This window comes from Octopus bimaculoides, unplaced genomic scaffold, assembly GCF_001194135.2.
Source record: "Octopus bimaculoides isolate UCB-OBI-ISO-001 unplaced genomic scaffold, ASM119413v2 Scaffold_122307, whole genome shotgun sequence".
Lineage (NCBI taxonomy): Eukaryota > Metazoa > Mollusca > Cephalopoda > Octopoda > Octopodidae > Octopus > Octopus bimaculoides.
Genome location: NW_026370633.1, coordinates 57,069 through 58,699, shown reverse-complemented (window position 1 = coordinate 58,699; position 1,631 = coordinate 57,069). Strand labels below are relative to the sequence as shown.

The window sequence follows — 1,631 nt, the reverse complement described above, 5'->3', positions numbered from 1 at the left end:
ATCTATATATATATAAAAAAGGAAAACGATAGTGACTACGGAGTTTCGGCTTAGAAGCCCAGGTGTACGTATATATATATATGTATGTATGTATGTATGTATGTATTTACGTCTGCATATTTATGTAAACAGATCTACATAAGTAAAAGCAATACAGTCCTGGCAAGTGTGTATATATGTGTGTGTGTGTATATATGTATGTATATGCGATGTGCTTCCTTTCGGCCTTGACCGTGATGGCTAAAAACAATATTCGAGGGACACACGGACGTACAATGCTTATGTGTGCATATGTATATATATATTTTACAGTTGTTTATAAAATACAAATAGACGTATATATTTACATTTGTACAGATAGATGGTATATACATATACGCACAAGCGTGTATATATATATATAGTAATCACATCAGTATATCGATGTAAAACCAGTAAGCAGTGTATATATACATATATATATATATATGTGTGTGTGTGTGTGTGTAATGTATATAGATATGTACAATATATACATAGATACAGAATCATATATTATATATACATGATATCTATATACACACATCTCTATAGATACATTATACACATTACCTATATATATATATATATATATTTACAAATATATATGCATATATATGTGTGTATATATGGATATACACACATAGAGATGTATAGCTACATATATATATATATATATAAATACACCTTGATACATATATAAATATATACATTATATATATATATTTACACATCACATACATATCTCTTTCTCTCTCTCTCTCTCTCTATATATATATATATATGTGTGTGTGTGTGTATGTGTATATATATATAATAATATATAGGTGTATATATAGATATACACACATAGGGATGTATAGCTATATATATATATATATATATAAATACACCTTCATACATATATAAATATATATATTTACACATCACATACATAGCTCTTTCTCTCTCTCGCTCTCTCTATATATATGTATGTATTTGTATATATATATAATAATATATAGGTGTATATATATATATATATATATATATATATATATATATGTACTGGTATATGATGATGTGTGTAGAATGATGTGGTTGTGAGACTAGGGGACAATCGGTGTGGAGATATTGTCTGAGATCTGTGTCTAAAATAGACAATGTCGTGGAAATCAGAGAGGAAGTGAAAGATGTATGTGACGTGGACGGAAACGAAAGGGAATCGGGTGAAGAAATGGCTTTGGAATAGGAAAGAAAATGGCTCGAAACTTACTGAGAAGGCTGTCGAGTGTTTCAACCTCACTCGCCATATTGGATTAACAGGAGAGACAGAGACAGAGAGTGAGAGAGAAGAAAGTAAGACAGAGAGTGAAAGAGGGGGAGGGCTGTGGTGTTAGTGTGTCGATGTTAATGCTTCTATGTTTAGGTCTGTGTGAATGTGTGTGTGTATATATATATATATATATATATATATATAAATATGTGGTTGTGTGCTGGTGTTAATGTATGTGTAAGTGTGTCGGTGTCAGTGTGCTGATGTCAATGTGTGCGTGTGTTGGTGTCAGTGTGTCTATGTTTATGTTTGTATGCGGATACGTGTATGTGTAAGTGTGTGTGCGTCGGTTTGTGTA

General features: G+C 30.8%; 1 protein-coding gene across 1 annotated transcript in view; it reads right to left on the bottom strand.

The window, feature by feature from the left end:
• Positions 1-1,423, bottom strand: part of LOC106880435 (ADP-ribosylation factor-binding protein GGA3) — a 20,819-nt gene extending 19,396 nt beyond the window's left edge. The window contains exon 1 of the mRNA XM_014930358.2: positions 1,274-1,423. Coding sequence (XP_014785844.1) covers positions 1,274-1,310 — 37 coding nt within the window. The 5' untranslated portion in view covers positions 1,311-1,423. The remainder of the gene's footprint in view (positions 1-1,273) is intronic.
• Between the last annotated feature and the right edge of the window lie 208 nt (positions 1,424-1,631).